The sequence below is a fragment of the Aulonocara sp. 'chitande type north' Nkhata Bay genome, linkage group LG14 (assembly GCF_057382095.1).
Source record: "Aulonocara sp. 'chitande type north' Nkhata Bay isolate Kocher_YH1m ecotype deep benthic linkage group LG14, A_spYH_male_GT1.1, whole genome shotgun sequence".
Taxonomy (NCBI): Eukaryota; Metazoa; Chordata; class Actinopteri; order Cichliformes; family Cichlidae; genus Aulonocara; species Aulonocara sp. 'chitande type north' Nkhata Bay.
This window is the reverse complement of record NC_141357.1, coordinates 11,119,927-11,142,536: the sequence shown is the minus strand read 5'-3', so window position 1 is coordinate 11,142,536 and position 22,610 is coordinate 11,119,927. Positions and strand designations below refer to the sequence as shown.

Here is a 22,610-nt window from a genome sequence, read left to right as displayed (position 1 = left end):
AGACATTGTGTTCAAAGAATGGGACACATGCTACACTTTCACATTTGCAGCACTTATAAAATAATAATTAGCAAAATGTGTAATTTTCACTGACTTTGACAAGTCACTTAGTTGACCTGGATGACTGAGAATCTTCCCAGACTGCACTGTACATAGTAATGTATACATAATTCTGTTTTGTCTGGATTATCTTATGCTCAATAAGATCATGCAGACAAATGAACATAAATTACATAAATTTGTAACACAACTATGCCATTTTAATCAGAATCAGAATCAGAATACTTTATTGATCCCTGGGGGAAATTATTTTTTTGTTACAGTGCTCCATTATAAACCAACATTAACAAGACAGACAATACGTTAACTAAGAATAGTACTATATATATATATTAGGGGTGCAACGATATTCGTATCGATATTGAACCGTTCGATACAGTGCTTTCGGTTCGGTACGCATATGTATCAAACAATACAACATTTGTAATTTATTTTATCAATTTTCCTTCTGACGATGCTGTCTGTGTTGAGCGCTCAGTGAATCTGTGTTCGACTACTCCGCCTAGGCTGCACTGTCGAGCGCAGATCCACTGAGCGCTCAACACAGACAGCATAGTCAGAAGGAAGAGCGCAGGGCAAGCTAGCAAGACAGAAGTTAAGCTCTCCTTGCAACAGGCAAATTGAACGTCATTCAGATCTGGCGTTTGGAATTATTTTGGTTTTCATGTGACGTATGACCCTGAAGGTAAGCGAGTCATGGACTAAAGTAAAACAGTATGTTGAATGTGCCATGCAATGCTCAATTACATTGGTGTGAACTAGTGTGTTAGCGCAGTTAGCTCGTTAACGTGTTGGCCGTCTAGCCCCATGCACGGAGTGATCGGCGGTAGCTCGTTAACGGAGATTTGCCGTGTTGTGGCGTTAGGGTTGCCAACCGTCCCTTAAAAAACGGAATCGTCCCGTATTTAGAAACAAAAGTACACGTCCCGTATTGAGCTAATAAGGGACGCACTTTGTCCCGTAATACAGTGAGAATCAAAAGTAGTCTATAAATGTTAATGGAATTAACGCTTTGTTTGAAAACATAATTCCCAGCCCCTCTCCTGCTTTGTGACCAATGAGCTGACAGCACACTTATGACAATTCGAGTATGACAATTCAGATTATCTCATTGGTCGAGGAAAGGTCGCTTGCGGAGAAAATACCGGAAGACAACAGATGACCACAACAACAAGCATGGCCAACAGGGAAACAAACGCCGACACTGCGGTGCACGTCTCGGACGACAGTACACCTAAAGCTGGGCAGACACTGCGATTTTTTTCAGTCGCGTTATTCAGCTCTTGCTCAAACTGCACGATTGACTCGCAGGGATTAGAAGTTTGCAGGTCACGATGCAGGGTCTCACACTATACGGCCCGATGCTCTGATGCGACCTGAGTGCTCACACTGTGCCAACATAACATGAAGGTTATAACAGAAAATCTGTCGCTCGCTCTCTCTGTCTTTCACTCACACAGACACACCACCATCAACTTTGCTAAATTGCTAATGAAAAACATGATCAGGCAGCTGTGATTGAGCAGCAATGTAAATCCAACTATTTTCACGGTTGTTGTGGTCGTGATAATTTTGTGATGCCACATGGAAAAGGCTCGGATGAGCTTTCCAAAGTTCTACAAGTTGTGCCTCCATCACTTGTGTCCAGATCACACGCTGCACAGCCGTGCTGCGCCGTCTTTTTCACCGATGTTTACGTGTTTGCGCATGAGCAGTGTGAGCGGCTGTGGTGACACCCTCACGAGCGATTGATGATCGGGAGCTGGTCGTGAGGTGTTAATCGCTTCTCGTTACCCCACGTATACTACACGATGCACGATGAAGGCCAAAATCGGGCCGATCACCAAATCGGTCGCACGACTCAAAAATCGGCTCAAAATGGGCCAAAAATTGCACAGTGTGAGCCCAGCGTTAGAGCAGCAATGTTTGTTCCCCTCAGAGAAAGAAAAGAAAAAAGGCTGCAAAAGTACAGGGAGGACTGGGAAAAGGAAAACACCTGGCTGGGAAAGTGCACGATAACACCTATAAAGCGCACTGCACTGTGTGCCGGCGCACTTTTTCCATAGGCATGCTTCTAGTGGTGGGCACAAGAAGAACATGAGGGGCGTGAAAGCTCGGGGAACCCTTAACCAATTTTTTGTCCACCAGGCCACGGCAGAAGCAGATATGGTATGTAAACACTGGTTTGTTGTTTAAACCCTCTGGTTAAGGTTAATATGGGCATGTGCGGTGAATATCAGCGCTATGTGGCCAGAAGTGTGATAATATCATTTATTTTGTGTAATAAACAACTGCAAGGATGGATGATTACAACAAATAGATGAATAATACATAAAAGTAATACATAGATGAATAATGATGATGAGTTAAGGTGCGTAATCATGGGAACAAGCGGGTTTACAAACAGGAGCAGCTGATTAGCATTAGAAAAGCTGAAATAATACCTCAACTGAAGCCAATTGTACTAAATGCACTATATGTGCACTGTTACAAGAATATTTTTCGTTCTATTGCTTTCTATTAATTTATATAATTTTAAGTTAAGCAGGACAGAGTTCTTTTAAAGAAAGATTTACTTATATTCTCAAAAGTTAAGCATGACAGGCTTCTGTTTAAGAAAGAGACCTGTTTTACTGTGTTAATGTTGTCATTTTGAGCTAAAAATAAATGGCTAAATGATCATTTGTTTCCCATATGGTCATATCACAAAGAATATGCATCTGCTTAAATCAAATTCAAGTCAAATGGTTAAAAAATAATTTCACACACACAAAAAAAGAGCTACCACACTGGGAAGGGTGAAGACAACTGGGTTGCCCGGCCCTGGCCACGAGGTGTCCCTTATTTATTTTTCAGGGAGTTGGCAACCCTATGTGGCGTTAAGGTCATTTCAACGAGATTAACCTGAAAGCACTAGCGGGAACACAACGAATATGACTGCACATTTACGCCGACATCATCGTAGTGCAAAGACAAGTGGAAGCAGACAAAAAAAGCAAGCATGCTACTAACTTTAGCCGAGTCATTTAGACAGCTGTTAGCACATGATTCTCCTTATGCTGCTGAGAATATAGCCCAGAAGAAGCGGATAGTATAGCTTTTATTTTGGAAAGAGACATTTCTCTGTAATAAACTCTCTTTTCCAAAGATGAGTGATTCCTCAATCAGATACAGGGCTTGCAATATCGCTAGCCCAACGTCCGGGAGCTAGCGATTTTTTCAGTCGGGCTACCAAAATCTATCTCTTCCCTGCCTGTCGGGCTATTGTAGGAAAAATATATGTCAATGCTTTGGCATTCTTTCGGAAATGTAGCTGGGTAATTATGTCATTGGCATCAGTGAGCCACTGTCAATATGTGACATATTGAAGTCGCGTTTGAATTTGCGCTTGTTTTTTTGCTTTCACTTTGCAATCGTGCGAACTGTGTATAGAGAGCGACAGCACTGATCTGTGAGTGATGATAATTTGTGCACCAATTCCTCTGACATCGTCTTATTAATCGTTAGCTTACTATGCAAACATGACAAGTGAAATCTCCCGCAGCAAGCTTAAACATGTGAGAGGTTGATCGCGCAGAGAATCGCTGAGCTTATGTGAGTGAGTGTGTAAAAGCATTTCAGTTCTGCTGAGCCAAATAAGACAGGTCAGGGTGAAGAAGTGACAGCCAAAGAAAAGCTTACCACAAAACGGAGAAGTTATGACAAATCAGACTATGAGGCAAAAAGAAAGTGCAGCTTTATGGTTTCATGGACAAAAGAATTTCTGTGGCTGCAATATGATGAGCTAAATAACCAGGGCTGCACAGAAGTGGTCCGCAGGTGCGCATTCGCTGTCAAAATAAAAAACACGCACAAGGGTTAGGGTTAAATTTAAAAACTGTACTTTTGAGTTAAAATATATATTTATAATTTTAATAAATGACAAATTAAAAATGCATGAACATTTTTTTGTATCGAAAAAATATCGAACCGTGACACCAAAGTATCGAACCGAACCGAACCGTGAATTTTGTGTATCGTTGCACCCCTAATATATATATATATATATATATATATATATATATATATATATATATATATATATATATATATATATATATATATATATAAGTCACTCATTAATAAGTAGCTGAAAAAGAAACGTGTAGTTGTAGCAGTAACCAGTGTGTTAAGTGGGTGTGTTGTACAGGGAGATGGCCACAGGCAGGAAAGATTTCCTGTGTCGTTCAGTGGTGCTTTTCGGTACTCTCAGTCTCTCACTGAATGTGCTCCTGTGACTGACCAGCATGTCATGGAGTGGGTGGGAGGTGTTATCCAACATTGTCTTTATTTCTGCATTCACTTGTCTCACGCAGACTTTTCTTTTATAATTTCCTTCAACTCTTTGATCCTGACACTGTTGTATTTGTATTTGAAGCTACCCAGCAAGCATTACACTTAAGCTCCATCCAAGAGAACCTCATTACCATCTTTATTCATATAGTATCAGCGGTTTGCACAGTAATTACAGAAGTTAAAGAGAGAGCAAATGGCTATACACTACCCCCCCCCCCCCAATCATGAGCACTTAATCAAAAGCCATTATAATCATTTTTACTACTACTTTTTGCATTGCAACAATTTATATAATAAAATATCAATATTATAAATACTGTAAAGATTTGGTAAAACATCTGCAGAAATCATAACAGTTTCTCTCTCTCTCTCTCTCTCTCTTCCTCTCTCTCTCTCAGTCAAAGGATTTCTTTTTAGCAACTGATTACTAAACCTTTAACCATTAGGTCAGATCTTCTGAAACAAACTAGAGCGTGAATAGGATTCAATAACAAATGGACTGGTGTTCATAGCATCTTTATATACGGATTAATCCCTTTTAAATGTGCAGCTATCTAAATCTTCTGCATGGCAAATGCTCTACAAATTGAATTTCTTCAGTGTTTCTTCACAATGTGTCAGACTGAGAGTCATCAGATCACTCGAGTCTTCAATAAGACTTTAATGTTGACTCAAGCATCTCTCAGACCTGCTCAGTTCTTTTGAGACAAACATGCCACGCAAAGCTATCTTACCCAGATAACCACAGATGTGCCAGTGTTTGCCCTATTTAATGGACTGATTAATATGTTCCTCTTATGTTTTTACCAGCATCTATTATTCTTAAGTAAGGAATATTTTGATATGTTCCTTGAGAACAATATTAGAATAATTTGAGAATGTTAGTGGGTATTGTTGATGAAAATGAAAATTTATGCTGGATATAATCTTTTTTGTTGGCTGACAGTTTTGATTCAAATAACAGTCAGTTTGCCTGCTTATGATATGTGAATGAACTTTATGTGGGTCTACCGTTCCTCTGCCTGTGTTTTTCACACTCTTAACTGTCTCCCCCCCTCTCAGTTATGTAATGATATTCTTGTTCAGGCCTTCATGTTTTGCTCCATAATCACTGCACAGCACAGAAGCGTGGGCAAGGACTGGACTTATTCATGCACTGAGACAGTGTTTCCACCTCCCTGTTGTGTGGTGCTGGACACCTGCTGCGGTTCACTGAATGCCAGCTTGCTCCCTGTGGTGGGATTTATTGCCAGTCCTTTATGCTTTCCAGCTAGCAGTGTGTTTCAAATTAATGTTGATAAAATTCCCAGCATTTACCACAGTCTTTACACCTAAGTACATTTATTAACAAGACTTTTTTAATCCCATTGGCATAAATATTAATTTTGTCAAAATCAGTCTTTTCTAACACCACTTTCTTCTAAATATTGACCACTCTCTACGTGTAATCCTGCTGATTTTGTGACGTTAAACACAAAATTCATCAGGCATTTTATGAGAAGGCTTTGCAAAGGTTTTTAAAACGGAAAATAATTTATTTCATTTTATTAATCTTCAGCTTTTGACCTGACATGTAACTCCCAAGTAATTTAACTACACATCGAATCAGCGCAGGGGTTATGAATTGAATGGTGTGGAATATTGTAGTGTAGGGTTAAAAGTTGATTCCACTTACATCGTAAGTCAGGATGTAGATTTCCCACAGAAGTCTAATGTATGTCCCCTTGAAGTATTCACTCAGGGTTAACGTCACTCTGAGCTCTTGCCTAGCTTAGCTTTAGCATGCTGTTAGTGAATGCGCTTGCAAAGAGCCAAAATCGTGTTAGTAGCATAATGCGGTTGTTTCTGCCCTTCACTATTGTGCTCTCATCCTTTTGTGCAATAAAATTAAAAGTAATATCCATGCTGTAGACTGTAGACTGCACTACTAATTTAATGCTCTAAAGGGAAATCAGCTGATTGTACACTGTTCCAAAAAATAGTAATGTCAAATTATTTTACTGTGTATTTTACAGTTGTGTACTGTTTTTCTAGAATATCATTACATTTACATAAGTAGACTGTGATCTGACACGTCAAATGTAAAATAACAAAACATCACTGTAAATGTAATAAAACACAATTTACTTGTTTTTTAAATATATTTTTTGTACATATGCATATTTAGATTGTAAAATACATCCAGAAATGTATCATAATTTCACAAATATTTTTCTATTATGTGAGAGAATGAGTCAAATGTAATACTATGGAAAAATATATAAAATGATTGAAAATTAATGAGAATAATCAATAATTAAAGGAGTATTTGAATTATAATTTTGCTGAAAATTTCATGTCACCTAGGTCTGATTCAATAATTCAGAGGTAAAATATGTGAAAATCTAATAAATAGGAATAAAAACTAAAAAAAACATATTGTGGCGTGTTGGGGGAACAGCTAGTTCTCTCCCATCATGCCATGGGACATGTGCTGCTGTTTAGATGTTCTTGTTTTATTGTTTATGGTTACGTTACTTTTAACTGTTATCTTGAATGTTGTGTTTACGCCGTGGTGCAGAGTCACTGACAGTTGTTGTTTTGTAGAGGGAGTGCTGTAATACAACATAATTGTCATGATTATTAAATGGATCTGTCTGTACATATGCATATTTAGATTGTTAAAACACATTCACAAATGTATCATGATTTCACAAATATCTGTCCGTTATTTGAAAGATCGAACTGTTGAATTTAAATGTAATGCTATGGAAAAGTATATAACATGATCCCTATAAGCTTGTGTTACATCACATAAGTATTTTTATCATTGCTAGTTAGGGCGATCGTGGCTCAAGAGTTGGCAGTTCGCCTTGTGATCAGAAGGTTGCCGGTTCGCGCAACAAACTCTATTTTCATTACTGAAAATGACCGTATTTTTATGGGACAGTTATTTTCTGTTATTTTATGTTTGTATTTTGGCGTCCCAGTTTACCGTTTTTTTAAGATTTTTTTTTCCTATTTATAGATGATTTCATTGTTTAATCACATTAACATGTTCCTAATTTAATGTTTAGCGGCACTTGCAAAGGGCGAGATCCCATGTCAAATTAGCGCAACTAATTGTATTTTCATTACTGGAAATAACCGTATTTTTATGCGGGAGTTATTTTCTGTAATTATACGACCGTATTTTGGCGCCCCAGCTGGCGGAATATTACCATTTTTTCAAGATGCTTTTTCTAACAGTGTAGGGCAAGCTGAAGTGGATTAATAGGCAAGAAGACTAACAACTGCAAGGAGTTGAACTACTCATCATGGCAGGAAGTAAAGAAGAACTAAACAGTGAGTCACTTCTGCCATGTTTAAGACAGTAGACTCCACGCACAATATCAATAGACTGGAACTAAAGTGGAATAAAATCTTTTTTCAGTGTTATCAATTATACATGGGCTATTCCTGTAGTGACAAGCTAAAATGCATGCTGTGAAAAAAGGTCTTTGGGAGGTTACTAGGCATTTCCACAACATTGTGGCACAGCATGCACCGGGACAGAGCAGCAGGGATCTTTCATGGTGCATGAGTGCAGTGAAAAGGGATACAGAGAACAAGAATCAGTGAGTCAAAACTAAATGGAAATAGTTTAGTGGGTAATTCATACTGTACTTTCAACGGCTACTGCCACTGAAAGCCTGTTAAGTGCTCTCTAATTTTGTTGTACATTTTTCTTTTTACATTTTCTGGTGTGATACACAACATTAGCATTTCCTGAGTATCACATAATGTGTTGATGATGTGTGCGAATGTTTCTGATAGTGCTGCCTTCATGGGAAATGAGTTGAGTCATTGGACCATCATGTTGGACCAGTTAAAAAATACTATGCAGTGACTCCTCTAAAATATTGCAACTAAGCAGTAATTGCAGCAACAATAAGAAATGATGCAGATTAAAGAACTTTAGCCTTCAACAAGTTTACAATTTAAACAGATGATGCCACCATCTAGCGGTGTTCCGTCTCAGCCACATATCACTCTATAAGCCTCGTGGGAAAAGAGATATCATTTTTTTCCTTTTCTTTTTTGTGTCTTTTTTCTCTTTTTACAGAGTTCATTGCTTTAGTCTTAGATCTATTCCAAAATGCTTTTAAATTGCATAATTGTGAGCAATGACTGTTAATCTCTTTTCACTATTTCACACATTTCTGAATACCTTTTCAGATTAATTCAATAAATCTGCCTTTATCTGTTAAATTTAATAATTTCACACCAACTATAATGCTCCAAAGGTCTTTTAACCTACTGAAGATGTGTGTATTATGGCATCAAATTCTCACTCGGTGAGACTTTATTGGCTTAGCTGCTCATCCTGTCATCTCAGGTCACAGCAATCTGCATGCTAATGCTTACCCATGACAAGCTGATTCAACCTCAGAGGGATTTCACCTGTACAGAGTCAAGAGAGACACCTCAATCATTTTTCTGCTGTGTGCGAGATGGAAATATGAATGAGTGCCTTTGTCACAATCTACTCCAGGGTTACACATTGCTAAGTGGAATGCACTGTAGGTGGAAACACAGTAATGTTTTCTTCTGGTACAATGCTGAGACTATACACCTGCCTTTCCTATTCAGCTGGTACAATTAGGATTTCGTATCATTGTTGTGGACCACGTAAACAAGTAATGGGCCAAAGGTTTTGTTTCAAAGTGTATTTTTGACGAGATGTGTATGTAAATCTTGCCTTTTCATTCACGTAGCAGTGAGACAAGACCGGAAACAGATCTCATGAAACAGATTGTTCATTAAAGCATAAATCGGTTTATAGTCTGTAAGGAAGAACAGTCTTGGCCGTGCATATCATTTGTGGTTGTGTACATACACAAAAGCACGCAGCAATTTCAATCCAATCTTTGTTACTCTAACATCTGTGACTCTACCAGCAGCAGAATCTTCCACATTTAAATACTTGATGTTCCACAGAGAGAGATAGAGTTTGATTTGTCACAGTGGTGTTTAGAGGAGCTCATTTGATGGTTTAGATAGCTGTGTGTACTTCTCTGTGCTTTAGTTGTTTTTCTGTGAGTGTGTGTGTGTGTGTGTGTGTGTGTGTGTGTGTGTGTGTGTGTGTGCGTGTGCGTGCATTTGAACGGGGGTGGGAATTGGGGGGTATGAGTATATGGGGGGGATAATTATTGATTCCCTGCTAAATGTGTATTTGCTCAATTATACAGAAACGAACAGTCTCTAATTTTTATGGTGGTTCAATTTTAATGGACAGAATAGCAACCAAAAAAAAACACATTACATAAAAGTTACAAATTAATATGCAGGTCACTGAATAAAATAAGTATTCGATCTCCAAGCAAAATATGACTTAGTACTTGTCTGTCTATTTTATCTTCATTGTTACTGTGTACTTGCAAAGCAACTCAAATTATACACTGTTAGAAACAACAACAACAACAATAATAATAATATCAATTGATTTTGGCTTAAAAACAGATTGGTTTTCTGGGAAGCAGATATTGTTATTCAGTGTTTTTGCATCTCCACTACGCAATAATATTGATTCCCTTTCAGTAAAGTCTAACTTTTTGAAGGAGGGAGGCTCAAGCGGAAAAGAGCTTCATTACTCAGCCTGTTGGCGTGTTTAATCCTGAGAGATTTGAAGAATCACACATATCCAGATTGTTGACAGTCTTCATCATCTGGTATCATTTTTCACTGTGTTTGTCATAATATGGACTGTTAAGAGCCCTGGCTTCAGGAAATAGCTCTCCAACACTCTCTTATGACGAGTCAGTGACAGGCAGCTGAGTGGAACCAAGCAAAGAGGAGAAATCAGTCAATGTGACGGTTGCTTCCACAGTTTGCACACTCATTATACAACACCACACCATGTGGAAAATGTATAAAGTATGTATATATATGTGTGTGTGTGTTTGTGTGTGTTCAAAGTTGCAGACAAATAAATTCACTTGAATCTATTATGATTGTTGTATTTGTATTGTATATTGTCTACCAGGTAGGCAATAAGTGGTTTCACAGGGACTACATGATGTTGTCCATATTATAGTGAACTTGTGCACAATAGTGCTTTGTATGTTTGCTTTTGACTTTAGTAACATGGAGAAAACTTTTTTGTCTGTGCATCTGCATCATTTATCAACCCCATACTGCCAGGAAAACATGGAGGCTATGGAAAACACCTGAATAGAATGTAGTAAAGCATATTAGCACAGAAGAATGCATGGATAGATGAATAAAGGAAAAGGTAGATAAGAACAAAGGTGGACCTTCAGCTGCTGAACATGTCCACGAGCATCTCGGTTTGTGTTCATGCAGCAGGTATCTGTATCCTGTTTCTGGTTCAGCTACTCTCAGTGAAGCAGAACGGTTTTTATTCAGCATGTCTCCCCACCTGTCTGATCCTATTAGACCACAACACGTCTGCTTAGCTGATCAGGGCTGGAACCCAGCAGAGTGTGAGCTGATGACTGTTGATAATGAAGAAAATGAGGATTAAATCACTTGGTAATAGAAATTAGATGAGTGCATGTGACCGCTCTAATGTAATGGTGGTTCAGACCAGTTTTTTTTTTAAACAGGGCAAAGTACAGTAGCTCATATACACATCATCCCATTATGCAAACATCGGGACTCCCTCTGTCTCCTTGACAATTTCAGAATCAGAATACTTTATCAATCACTAAGGAAATTATGTAGTTACAGGTGCTTGAAGACAATAAGGACAGTAACAACCTGAACTAAATTTAAAAAAATTACAATATATTGCAAAGTTACAAATTATAATAAATAGCTCTAATATATACAAATAGCTTAAATATAAATATCAAGAAGAATACAGATAATAAATATATATGATTGACATTGTACTCTGAACTGTAAAACTTTTACACATCCTTTACAGTGAAAATCACTGTAAAGGATGTAAAAACATGTAACTAGTGCACTGTGTACTGTACTGTGCATTAGATGGAGGAGTTTTAGCACAGGCAGGTTTGATTTCCTGTGTTGTTCAGTGGTGCCTTTGGGTAACCTGAGTTCCTCACTGAACCTGCTCCTGTGGCTGGAGAGCATGTCATGGATTGGGTGGGAGGTATTGTGCAGCACGGTCCTTATCTTGGACAACATCTCTGACACAACCTCAAGGGAGTCCACCTCCAGCAAACAAGCACAGACAGACTTCCATGTTCTGTCCTTCAGTTTCCTTCAGTCATGTCACTGCCTGTCTGTCTGCTTCATATCAGAGAGCTTTGAATAAAATAAATAAAACAACAGTGCCTAATGAAAATATTTAGAGATATTTTTGACCATGTGTGAATTTGTGTGTGAATGGGTGGATGACTGAATGTAGTTCAAAGCGCTTTGGGGTCGTTAGGGACTAAGTAAAGTGCTATACAAATACAGGCCATTTACCTTTACATCTACAACTAATGTGACAGAAAAAAAAGATTTATCTTGAATTGAATAATGCATTATTTGTTTTGAACTCTTTTAAGTTGTGTTTTTATGAAAGGGCTGAGGAAAGGATATGGAAATAGGCTGATGGCTGCATTTGTGTTTAAGGAGTCAAAATTTCCCAGCATTCCCAGGCTTCCATTGAAGTTGCAGCTTGAGTAATTGTTCATCTTTATCTCCCTCTGCTCAGTTTTCTTCTGCTTCTTTCTTCTACCACCTGCTCCTTTTGACAGTCTTCCTAACTGAGCAGCTACAGACAGTATGGTAACAAGTGTTAACCACTGTGCTGCTAGTTGTGAAAAGAAATAACATCAACTCATTTGTGCAGCAGGTTCAGCTCAACAGAGCCTGAACACAGACCGAAAGGTAAACGAGTAAATACGGGTGATAAGCAGTTTACTAAGTTGATTTCCTATAAATATAATATTTTGAGGTTATTATATTATCCCTTTATTTTATTATTATTAACAGAAATTCTGTCTTTTATTAGGTGGCAGTTTATGTTCTACTTTATCTTCCCTTTAGTCGTCACAATCACACATTCATTCAGTGATTTCTTTGTTTGTTTGTTCTTTGTTTCATCCTGAAGCCCATGAAAAACACAATTACCATAACATTCCAACTTCCTTTTTCTCTTTGAAGATGTAAAGTAATCCATAATAATAATAATAATAATAATAATAATAATAAGGGGGCGGTTTTGTATGAATGATAGTGATTTACCACGCTGCCTCATCTGAACTTGTAGACACATCTTTCATTGCTGGGACATTGTTGTTGTTCATGTTGCTTTTCTGTCTAAACCACTGGAGTCTCAGAGTTACAAAAAGGTGTCCTCTGACCTTAGTGTTGGAACACACCAGGGTCAATAATCACAGTGAGACAGAGAGACAGTGCTGACTCTTAATTCCACAAACCACATATTCCTTTCTGTCAGGGTCCTGGGTCTCCTGACCCAGCATGTTTAGTTCTTTGTGATTTTTGTATTATTGTACTTGTGTGAGTTATTTTATGGTTTCTAGTTTCGATCCCTTGCCCTTCATGTTTCTTCGTGTCCCCTCTGTTCTGTGTAAGTCTGTGTCTGCATGTTTGAGTTTCCCTCTGTGTTTTTCGGTCCTTAGAGTCCTCTGCCTTATGGTTTATGTCTCTGTGTTTCTTAGTTGCTGCCTCCACTGTGTCAAGTTCACGTCTCTGTGTCATACTTCCTGTTTTACTTTGAAGGTCCGTGTCTTATTTGAATGCTTCCTGCTTTGCTTGTCTCGTCAGTCCTGATTTCTCCCAGCTGTGCTCTCCTTCTGTGTCTCATTCCCCTCATTACTTCCCAGTGTATTTAAACCCTGTGTTTCTCTGAGTCAGTGTCGTGTTGTCCCTCAAGCTGTGTTTCCTTGCGTCTCTCTGTCAAGTGTAAGTTTATATTTCCCTGTTTAGTTTTGTATCCTTTCCTCTGTCAGCAAATAAAGCTGAGTTTTTTGAGTTCATCCTTCGAGTCTGAGTGCCTGCATCTTGGGTCCTACTCCTGCTTGCTACACAGCGTTTCATGACACTTTCCATCCCATTTTAATGCTTAGAAGTAGCATCATTATAAAGATCATTTTTGTCAATGTGTAGGATTAATGGTTTGAAGAGCAGCATTTTACATAAAATCCCAATTTTCTACCTACACACATTCCTGGCTGAACAGATAAGACATTAATATTTATCCTTCATCAGGTACTCATTCCTCTCTCTTCCCTCCTTTTTGCTGTTGTTATTCTTTATTATCATATTATATCAGTTATATTCTGCATTTGTCCAGATTTCTCATGCCATTCTTTCTCTTTGCTTTTTGCATTTTGGACCGCTGCTGTAACCTGACCTGCTCCATCCTGAATGTTCACGTGGATCTTTGAATGCATGTAAGCATGACCAGCTCTCATGTGAATGATACACGTGGGAATAGAACTGTACTTCCAACACTGGTATCAGATGGTCTGTATGCTGCTTTCGTCATCACCATTTACTAACACATCAGCAGCAATCATTACATACCGATTTACTTCTCACTGAGTATTTGGATGTACAGGCTACAACCTGAGTATCATTCAAATTCACAGCTTTTTTTTTACAGAGGCTGGTGTCTCTAGCTGGTGTTCTATGCTCAGAGAGGAGAAAAAAATCCTCTGTCATGGTGCATTACGCAACAAGTGTTTCAAGGATCTATAAAAGAGTGACAGGATGGCTCAGGGGATATCTGGCTGATCCTACAAGTAGCAGTTGTTTCAAAGATAAGCCATGCAGGTATGCAATCATACATGGACAATACCATCAAATTGCAAACAGCCTATTGACGTATAGTTCAAGGCTACTCACCAATATAACAAAATCTGGTTAGCAGTGATAACCTGAAAGGGAGACTTGCTCTGATGTTAGATGTGGAGATGAATTAAAGTCTATAGGGTCTTAGCAGGTGAATCTGCAGGAGAGTGACTCAAGTTTCTACTTTTCTGTTCAGCGAGTTTAGGAAATACATAATCTACTTTAAATTCAAAGGATTCATCACTGATTACCTGTGTGCTGTAATTAGAAATGGACCCAACATAAATGCAAAACTGTTAACTCACTGGTGAGATCGCAGCTGGTGACTATGTGCACATAATGAAACAGCAGCAACAGAGACTAAGTAAAGTGGAACCATAATCTTCTTAATCACTCCTATGTGAACTCTGGATTCTTTTGATTGATTTTGTTTTTTGTAGCTCTAACTGCCTGTCTGTTCTTTCTCTCCTGCTCCTTCCTTTGTAGTATGTCTGGTAGCAATCTCTCCTTTGGGAATAAAGTCCCAGTCCAACACACTGTATCTGAACCACAATGTGATGCTTTGCTCTGCAGTTATTTCTCTGTTGGGCCTTGAAGTCCTTAGGGAAGATCTCAGATTGTTTCATGGCAGCTGAGAGCTGCAGTGTTGCAGCTGAGAGCTCGAGTCTAATAAGAGCAACCACCCATAAATCAGCTGCTGGAATCTGGTGTGGTGGAAAACACTGGGGTGGAGTCACTAGAAAGAGAGAGAGAGACGCACAGGAGCTCTCTATTCAGGACAGAGAGCAACAGCAAAACTGGACTCCAAAAGTCAGCATCAGAGTATAAATACCACAGAGCATCTATAGGTTTACCTACCAATGATTCACTTCTGGACTTCGCACCACAGAATGCTTTGTATTAGCAGCAGCTCTGTGTCTTGTGGCCGAAAATGTTTTTATTTTTGACAAATGATGTGAACTTTTTTTCATAGATTTGCTTGAGGTTTCAAGCTTTTACATAATGTAATCATAGAAATGGTTATCAATGGTCCCATCATTCCAAAATAGGCACCATCAGAAATGCCTTGGGTGCAGCTTGACTTTGGCATTTTCATACTCAGTCACCCAGTTCTTGTATATATAAAACTAAATAGACAGACTGTTCAGTAAAATTCCAACATCAGCCTCAAAACGAAGACCTAAAACGGCAGTATTGACAGGTTTCTAGAAATTACTTTTCAGCAATGAAACAACAGTCGAATATCCATCCATGCATCTTCTTCCACTTAAGCTTTTTTGTCAATGGAGTATCCATCAAGTCACTGCTGGGAGGGATCTGTCTCTACATCTGTCTTTTCAGTAGGAGGAGATGTGTGATGCAAACTAGAACAGATCCCTTAGTATTTCTTTGGTTAATGTATCTGCCTTTAATTTCCTTTCTTTCAAATTTTTTTAATTTGATTTACTTTTTTGATCTTGCTTTCACTGTCTTCATGTCCTGTTTCATTTCCTTTATCTACACTCTGAGGTGTGCAGAAAAAGGAAATGAAACAGAAATGATAATTAACAGAAATGATAACCCTGAGAAGTCATCTGTAACTGTATCTTGGACATACCTTTAGTGACACATGGTCCCATATTTCCTCCTCAGAGGGACCCAACAGCTTCTAATCACAGTCACTATAGCCCTAAATTCGTTAGAATTACCTTGAGGATTTTTCACTTTGACATCTAAGGGTTTGCCTGAGGACAAAAACACAGTGGGCTGTGTTTTCCATTGCCATACATTGTGCCAAAGAATTTATCCAAGCACCAATAGCAGGAGGATCTGATTTTTTTCCAGTTTAATGCAATTATACGTTTTGCCTGTAATGTACAATAATCCATAAACTTATTTGATGGGCTTAGTTTAAGATTTTTAGGACAAATGTATGGTAGCAAGATTTCTGAATCTAAAGCAATCTTTGTAGTTAAAATTTGGTTTATTTTGTTCATCACCTCCTGCTAAAATGCGCGGACAATTCTGCATTCCCATATACAGTGGAAAAATGTCCCACGGGCTTCTCCACATTTAAAACATGTGTCTGGAATTCTGTTGTTATATTTGTTCAATTTCACCGGTGTTACGTATGTTTGCATGATCCAGTTGTATTGTAATAGCTTTAGGTTACTATTAATCGATTGTTTTTGTGATTTTAAACAAATTGACTTCCATGTCTCCTTAGAAATATTCATATTTAGGTCATTTCTCCAAGATTCTAACTTAGAAGCTGATGTTTCTGGAGAGGCAGAGACAATCTAGTTATAGAATGTTGAAATGAAGCCTTTATTACAACATTTTTACACCATTAACTAATATATGATATATGAATAAATGAAGCTTCTAATCTGTAAATACTTAAAGAAATGTTTTTTGGGGGATTTGAAATTTTGAGACTAAATCCTCAAATGAAACCATTATTCCATCACAAAAAAGATCACCCACTTTCCTAACACCTTTTTCTGCCCAACCCTGGAACCATGCATCCAAATTTCCTGGTGCAAATAAAGCATTTCGCCAAATAGGACTAAACTGAGAGAGATTATTCTTAATATTCATCATTTCTTTTATTGTAAACCAAACTTCAATCATATTTCGGACTATAGGATTATTTGTTTCTTTCTTTAATTGTTTTGGCTGTGCAGAGTATAAGTACAAGTTTAATGGCATTTTAAGAGAATTTGCTTCCATCCCCACCCAAGAAGGGGTATTTTGGGATGAAAAATAAAACATTATTGTCCTTAGTTGAATAGCCAGATAGTACCAGTAAAAATTGGGGCATTTCAATCCCCCTGTATCGAAGGGAAGAAACAAACAAAGACAAGCGAATGCGGGGACGCTTCTTGTTCCAAATAAACTCTCTGATTAATGATGCTAGTTTGGTAAACAATCCAGATCAAATCAAAGTTAATATCTTCTTCCAGTCCTCAATATGACTCACTAATTTAAAATTTGCACCATCTGCTTCTGCTGGAAACATTAATCTATGGAAACCCTTTAAAATTCTTGTAAGACATAGGCAGCTATTTGCACTCACATTCACACCCATGGTCAATTTAGAGGTCCCAGTTTACCTATCCCCACTAACTGCATGTCTTTGGAAAGTACCCAAAGAGAAGCCACGCAAACCCCACACAGAAGGACCCCGGTCTGATAGTAGACTTGACCGCAGGACGTTTTTGCTGTGAGGCAACACTGCTAACCACCGTTCCACCCCCAGTTTTCAAATCTTGTGTGATTGTGTATACACTCTAAAAAAAGATCTGCTGGCTTAACGTAAAAAAATTAAGGTAACAATTTGCATGGATCTTTTTAAGTTACTTCAGCTTAGCCACTATAGCGTAAATGCCACAAGAGTTCTTTAGTTAGGCAAACTCTATTCCTTACGTACAAACAACATGATTTGCTTTGTCCTCTACAAGCTTAATTAAGTTGAACCAACTTAATTTTAATTGTTTAAAAATTACTCCATTTAGTTATTAAAACTTATTTTTTTACTTTTATTCTACTCAGAAATATCCATGCAAATTGTTACCTTAATTTTTTTGAGTACTAATAACTTACAATAACTTATAACTTACAATTATACAATAAATTACGCATTGAAATTCCAGTTTTATGATCAAACTGTTTATTAGAACACCAGTCCACCATTCCAGACTCATTGACATTTCAATAGCAGACAAAATTGTTGCCTCCATAAAATAAATGACATAAAACACCCCTGTAAATCTGTCTCAAAAAGACTGAACATTTTGACAGTCATGCTCTGATTCAAGTTTGTTTGTGTTAAAGTGATAGTTTAGGTTTTTTTAAGTATGAAGTACATTGTGAGTGTATTACACACAGTAGACAGCAGTCAGCACATTCCTGCCACCGACACGCACGATAGGCTCAGTTTGTTTGTGTGACTTTGGTAAATCTGAACTAACCCGAACTAACACCAAAGTCACCAAATAACACAATTACACTTACTGATCAAGGCAGCAGGAGACCAGCAACTCCTGTGTGCTGTCAGGTAAAATTGCTGTTTTTGTCCATGGACGCTGGTGGGCCAGAGCGATTGAAACAACAAGCAGTAGAACTTCTCTTTCCTCACAGAAAAGGCTGTCTGATAGCAAAATAAAGCAGTAAACATATTCTTGATATAATGTACATTTAAACTGACATCAGTTTTATTAGGATGGAGGCTCATCTTGCATGCCGGTGGCCCCGTCTGCTTCTCCGTAGGTGGAGCTTACTGACTGCCATCTACTGTGTGTAATACACTCACTATACATATGTACCTCATACAGCCTCACTTCAAAAGACCCGAGCTATCCTTTTAAAGTGCATTATTTTGAACTAGGTGTACTTAATGCTCAACGCTCAACTTTACACCTACTGCCTACTGTACAGTATGTAACACAACACATTGCAAACAACAGTGGAACATTTCCCATTTAATTTGAGGATAGCCTCACTCTTCACATTTTTTAGTACAACAGTTTACTTTTTAGTGACATTACCTTAGGACTGGCTTTCAGATCATCCAGCTCGAGGAATATCTTTTGAAACACTTCAAAAGTGTTTTTCAGTTCTTTTGGGTAGCTGAGGTTGAGTGCATATATCAGCCCCATTAGCAAGGCACAGGCTCTGGGTACATCCAGGTCTGCTAGGACTTCTGTTCCTTCAAGTATGATCCTTGCGTTGGCTGGATCAGACGTTGTGGCACCTCTGGTTACAATCTTCATCACTTCATTGGTAATATCCCCGCCACCATCCTGGTAGGTCAGAATCAATATAAATGTTTTAAGTAATCATACTTATACATGAGAGTAACACAAAATAGGGCTGCAACTAACAATTTTCTCGATTATCTGATTAGTTGTTTGGTCCAGAAAATGTCAGAAAATGGTGAAAAATGTCAATGTTTCTCAGAGCCCAATATGATGACCTCAAATGTCAAACATATTCAGTTTGCTGTCATAGAGGAGTAAAGAAACCAGAAACCATTCACATTTATGAAGCTGAAACCAGAGAATTTGGACTTCTTTTTCTAAAATAATTACTCAAACCGATCAATCAATTATCAAAATAGTTGCCGATTAATTAAGATAAGATAAGATAAGATAACCTTTATTAGTCCCACACGTGGGAAATTTGTTTTGTCACAGCAGGAGTGGACAGTGCAAAAGTTATGAGGCAAAAATTAGAATACAATAAGAATAAATACAGTACACAACTGTACAGAATAGAATAAAATAAAATACTATATACAGTAGAATAAAATAAATATACAATAAGATAAAAATAGAATACAAATACTATATACAACTGAGTAAAAATTTAGAAATCAATTAATAATAGATTAGATCGTAGCTCTAATACAAAGTATAGTCATGTCTGATTTACCTGCTCTTTGAAGAGATCCTCCTCCTTTTCCCTGAGATACACCACTAAGCCACGGATAGCGACCTCTCGCCTTCTCTCCACAGAATCATCCTGTGAATAAGAAAAAGAATGTCGAACTGCTCTTCGAGGAGGATGGGTTTTTGATAATTACATCAAAAAAAAAAAAAAAAAAGATTGACTTTATATGGCCTGAACTGTACCAATTATAGATTTCCAGTGATAATCAAAATAATGAATTGATCATTTCAAAGAGCCATTTCTCTGAAATGATCAATTCATGAACTTGAAAAATCCAGGTAACAAATAGAAAAACTGCAAAATCTTGCAAATTACTCTGCCAATCATGATCCACATCACCTATAATTTGTTTTATTATTAAGTATTTATAGTTTTAATTGATATTTGTGCCTCAAGCTCTAAACAATAATTTGACATAGTTGAGTTGTAAACAGCTACCTTTTAAGACTCAATATCACCTATTGGAAAAAAAAAAAACTACATTTCATTCATTCATACCACTAGCAGCATGTTCTGGATGCGCCGAATGCGCATTTTTGCAGCCCCTCCTCTTGAGGACAGCAAGGACATTATTTTCTGAGAGTACTGGTCCAGCTTTGCCATGAATGTTGTTTCCAGGTTAACAGTGGTGATCCTTCTGAATTCTTGGTTTATCTGTATAAAAAAAAAGGCACAAATAGGCACAACATGTTAATGTATACAATTTACTTTAAAAGAATACATACTGCAAATTATCTTATGGAAAAATATTTACCTGAACTGCATCAAAAAGAGCAGGCCATCTTTCTTTCAGGTCATTGATTTTTGGTGCTTGATTGACAACTTCCTGCCTGCGAATGGAGAATGTCTTTCTTGGTGTTTCAAATTTGCAAATTTTACAGATCCACTTCATTTTAAAAACAAACAGTTTAAATTACTTTAACTTGGGTGATTCAGAAGGCTGTAGTACAAACAACTTGTGCTACATCAGCATTACAGTAAATTTTAATTCATTGTTTTTGAATATTCAAGATGAAAAACAAGAAAAATGCTTGTAAACTACTGCAAAGAAATGGGCAAATTACACGCAATCAATATTCACGCTTTTTTAACTATAGTCTTTAGTCTAATCATTATCTCACAGGAAATCCTTATGACATTAAAAGTTAAAACTATGTATATTATTTTTAGTGTTGAGTTTCTCCTAAAAGTTGCTTTATGTTTCCAAATCAAAGATATTTTTTCTTAAGTGATACAACTGCGCTTATGTATCTGCAGTTAACACCCAAAAGAGCAATATTATATTTTATGTGCTAATGCACATTCAATGTAATGTCATTAAAACAACTAGTTTATGAATGTTACTTAAGATCTTTCGTGTGGCGTTTCTACAACATGGCGTTCGCTTCCTCGCCCGCGTTTTTTGACTGAACTTTGACACAGGCTGTTCTTCAGCTAGGGCTCAATTAACAAACTTCAATCTCACATAAAAATAACTCTAGGACTTAAACATCAAAATGCATCGATGTTAAACCGAATGTATACTCAGTAACCTACATTTGTTTAGTCATGAATGTAAAATGGCCCAGCCTTTTGCTGGTCAAACCTTCATCAACGCTGCAACGATTTCAAAGTAGAAAGAAGAAAAACGTGTATTACCCTGTCTTTGCAGAGTTAAAAACTACGGCTACAGAAGCTCAGTGTCAATTAACACCATTTGGCTGCCACCGTAAAACAAAACTTAACAAAGACTAATGTTACGGTCGAATTACTTCACAAGTTAGCCAGAAGTGTAATGTTACTAGCTTATCACCACCACTCGCCGAGGAAGAGTTTAGTGTTGTGTAAAAATAGATTTCTTGCAGTGCGTCTTGATAGAGTTAAAGTTAGAGTTATTAGCTGCTGTGAATAAAACAAGGCAAAAAATTGTACTCACCACAAAGCTTTAACGTTTGATAATGTTCCGTACAAAATGCCGCTTCTCTGCTTTCTCTCTTTGCCTCCGTTTCTTTCGATCAGTGGTCTGAGAGCACAACATGTCCGGGCAAGTCAGCCTTGTACTCAGCTTTTAAAGGACGCTTACGAGATTTTTAAGTTGTATTAACTGAATACACTTTCATGTTAAGTTAACACAGAAATGTCTGTTCAAAATCGATATATTACTGAGCTAAGACTGTTTTCTTTATTTTCATTTCGACCAACTCATTAAATTAAGTTATCAACTGATTACAATGTGTACATGCAACAAACTTAATTTTTTATGCAGAAAAAGCTATTGATTTTAAGCTTTACTTACTAAACCCATGAATCGTTTTTTAGAGTGTACCAATAACAACCTGAAATAATTTAACTTTGACAGTTGGGACAAGGTAAAGGCCACGGTCACACCAGATGTGAAATTCATTAAAAACTGTATATTGCCAGTAATTTTCTATGGATTGTGTTGAAACTTAAGAACACACTAGGTCTTAGGGTACTCCCCTAGGCCTTGACCTTATTAGTTAATTAGCAACAGGGTCAACCTTGACCTTGAAAAAAAATACCAAGAAATGATATCGAGTAAGATATCATTTAAAAAGGCATTGAGAAAGCTGTGCAACACACTTTTAAAATTTTTTGATACGCCACCATACAACACCACAATGACGCCAAAACAGACTGACATTAGCATGTTGTAATAAAAAATCATAAAACATGAAGGTTTGATTATAGCCATTGCTCTTTGGGGGAAGTTGCACTCTCTGTGCGCTCTTGTTTGCCTAATGGAGGTATAGTTAAAAAAAATCAATTTCAGTTGATGGCAGTCTGTGATCACAGTGTGTTAACAGGTGTGACTTAGACTGAAGATTATCATTTTGAGTCTGATTCACCACCGAAGGCGTGAAGATGTGTGAACCCTGAGGTTGATATCCGCATGCACAGAGCTCTGATATTATGTGGAAGTGACATGAATAATGCATAAAAGGCTAGCATAGTACACTTTTCATCAACTTGGCCAATTATTTTTTTTTTATTCCTTTCAGTTTGACCCCAACACAAATCTCTAT

The 22,610-nt window shown here is 37.5% G+C and overlaps 1 protein-coding gene across 1 annotated transcript; it reads right to left on the bottom strand.

The window, feature by feature from the left end:
* Positions 1–17,780: 17,780 nt before the first annotated feature.
* On the bottom strand, positions 17,781–20,956 carry LOC147314169 (uncharacterized). Its single transcript, XM_086262772.1, has 4 exons — positions 20,339–20,956; positions 20,083–20,238; positions 19,567–19,656; positions 17,781–18,935 (listed from the first exon to the last, which is right to left on the bottom strand). The coding sequence occupies exons 1-4, from the start codon at positions 20,474–20,476 to the stop codon at positions 18,648–18,650; spliced, it is 672 nt and encodes a 223-aa protein (XP_086118898.1). The 5' UTR covers positions 20,477–20,956; the 3' UTR covers positions 17,781–18,647.
* Positions 20,957–22,610: the final 1,654 nt, after the last annotated feature.